The 2,566-nt window shown below is 38.5% G+C and overlaps 1 protein-coding gene across 1 annotated transcript; it reads left to right on the top strand.

The window, feature by feature from the left end:
• Positions 1-908: 908 nt before the first annotated feature.
• On the top strand, positions 909-1,475 carry LOC116086599 (keratin-associated protein 8-1). The gene has a single exon (XM_031364804.1). The coding sequence runs from the start codon at positions 948-950 to the stop codon at positions 1,131-1,133; it is 186 nt and encodes a 61-aa protein (XP_031220664.1). The 5' UTR covers positions 909-947; the 3' UTR covers positions 1,134-1,475.
• Positions 1,476-2,566: the final 1,091 nt, after the last annotated feature.

Genomic DNA, 2,566 nt, shown 5'->3' with positions numbered 1-2,566 from the left:
GAGATGTTCAACTTATGACTTTTTAAAAAAATGACTGAGTTCATATTATCATTTGATGCATCATAAAAATTATCATATTTTTCAGATAAAATGTTCTTACTTGATCTAATAGAAAAGTAGTCTTCATTTTAGGATAAAAATTTCCATAATTTTTTGTTGTTTTTGTTATGTTGCTACTTTAATTATTCACCTGAAATAGTGTATTGGATCAACAAATCACACTAGTATGACATTTAGTATTATGATTAATCAACAGTTTATACTTTGAGTTTTACAGATTTTTAATTGCAGAGGTAGTATAGACATGTACTACTAGATATCATTCTGAGGGGGTCTATCCAGTTAACTTTTCCACATAGTTTAGTTTCCTGAACAGGTTATCTATAGATGGGAGGTGGTCTGTCGTGAGCATTTTACATACTTTAGAAAAAAAAGGAAAGAACGAATTCTTTAATCCAACAAATAGTAAGAGATACTCTGATTCTGAGACAAATTCATAGCTTATTATTTGACTTAAAGTGTCCAACATATATCTACTGAATTCTAACCCTGGTTGTGTAAGTTCAGAGCAGGAGGTGACTGCATTAGAGCTAACAACGCTGGATTCTTTCTCAGCGTTACAAAGCCTGCTAACCGAAATTATATATAGGGTCTGTAAGACCAAGAGCTTTTGAAGTCCCTGTAATAACCCATTTTGGAAGGCACATAACTTGTTTGATGGAATCGTCTCCTTGCATTATATCACAAAGAGCTTTCTCATAGACTCTTAGGCAACAGCACAACAAATTAACGAGCTTTGTGTAGTGCAAATTGGTGTCAAGAATGAAAATGAGGGCCCTGTGTTTTCTTAAGCCACGCCCCTCTGTCAGGGTATATAAAGACAGTCTGAGACTACAGAATCCATCACACTCACTCCCCTCCTACCTAAGCCTTCTACTCCTGACATCATGTACTACACTGACTTTGAGGGCTCTGTTTTCCCAGGATGCTACTGGGGCAGCTATGGCTACCCTCTGGGGTACAGTGTTGGCTGTGGCTATGGTAGCACCTACTCTCCAGTTGGCTACGGCCTTGGCTATGGCTACAATGGCTGTGGGGCTTACAGAAGATACTGGCCATTTGCTCTCTACTGATTTGCTGTGATCCCCCAGGCACAGATCCATCTCTTCATGAAGGCTCCGTGGCACCTCCAAGTTCCAGCTTCACCTCCCTTCATACTGCTTTCTTTGTCGACCTCTTCCAAGAAGCTGTTCTTCAGATCTTACAACTGAGTCTCAAACAAAGGAACTGAAAATCTAAATGATGCCTTACTCTGCCTTTCCTGGATGCTCTTTATTTGGGACTTTTTCAGAAGCTTGGCAGCCATTGTGGCATGTATTGCTTCTGAATATTTCAAGACTCTCATGATTCCCTGTAATGGTGAAGTTGAGGATGTGTCTGTCAAATTCTCAATAAATTTGTCTGAGCTTGCATAACATTTCATTCCTTGAGTGGAGTTTCCTTTCCTGGTATGTGCATATTTTCTGATACATTCACTGGAGGAGGGAAGCAGGTTTAATTTTAATCACTTAGCCTTAGGAGTTCCAATGAGGCACATAATTCTTGATGTTGTGTGATAAATTAGCAAGAGGGTAGTGGTGACTGTCCTGAAAAGAGTGGTTTCTCTGAGCTTTTCCTGTATTGTGAATTATTCTGGCATGGAAGCTGGACTGGAATAAGACAACAAAGAAGGGTTTTTTATGAGTCTGACATCTCTCTTGTCAGGGATATATTATTTGGTATCCCTCTTCCATCTCACCATCCCTGCCTTTCCCTAAGTAAACCAACACAGGAGAGACTTACAGTTATTTTGTTAGTGTAGATGAAACTCGCTGTGATCTGTCTCCCAGGGAATAGTGATGGAAGAATTCAGCACCATCCCCTCTTTAAGGGCTCTGGAGCACTAAGCAATAGAGAAAGTACATCCATTGAGAGTCTGGGAGTCTGTTAAGTGAAGTGATAAATCCCCTGTATCAAATCATCTTACATGTCTCCTTTATAGCTTAGAGGCACCCAGGTTAGAGACAATGATGGGAAGCCTCTTAATCTTTGAAGAATCAATATCAGGTAGTGAGCTCCACTGTTAAAAGATATGAGCTATAACTAATAAGTACCTCTGAAGATATATCAGCCTTTCTCTATGCTCCATTAGAGAAGAGAGCAATAGCTCTTTTATAAGACATGTCGAAAACATCTCAATCCTCCTGTTGAAAACATTTTGGGTATGATACAAATATTCTTAGCAATGGGCAATTTGGCTGAATGCTGCGTTTTTCACTGAATATCTGGAAACAATTTTACTGCATATAATTCAGCTAAACATGTAAAAACTTGAGACATCATTTAAGAAGATAATTTTCCTCAACATATTTCATCCAATAAATGCATTTCAGCAAACACTAAGTTCAGGAAGACCTAGCAGCTGCACATCATTTTTCATTTTAAAAATAATAGACATCATTACAGCCAGTGCAACCCTCAGTTCAAAACCTCCATATAGTCACAATATTAACTCATGCTGAGAACT

Source organism: Mastomys coucha, unplaced genomic scaffold, assembly GCF_008632895.1.
Source record: "Mastomys coucha isolate ucsf_1 unplaced genomic scaffold, UCSF_Mcou_1 pScaffold12, whole genome shotgun sequence".
NCBI lineage: Eukaryota > Metazoa > Chordata > Mammalia > Rodentia > Muridae > Mastomys > Mastomys coucha.
The sequence above is the reverse complement of the archived record's forward strand: the minus strand, read 5'-3'. Positions and strand labels throughout refer to the sequence as shown.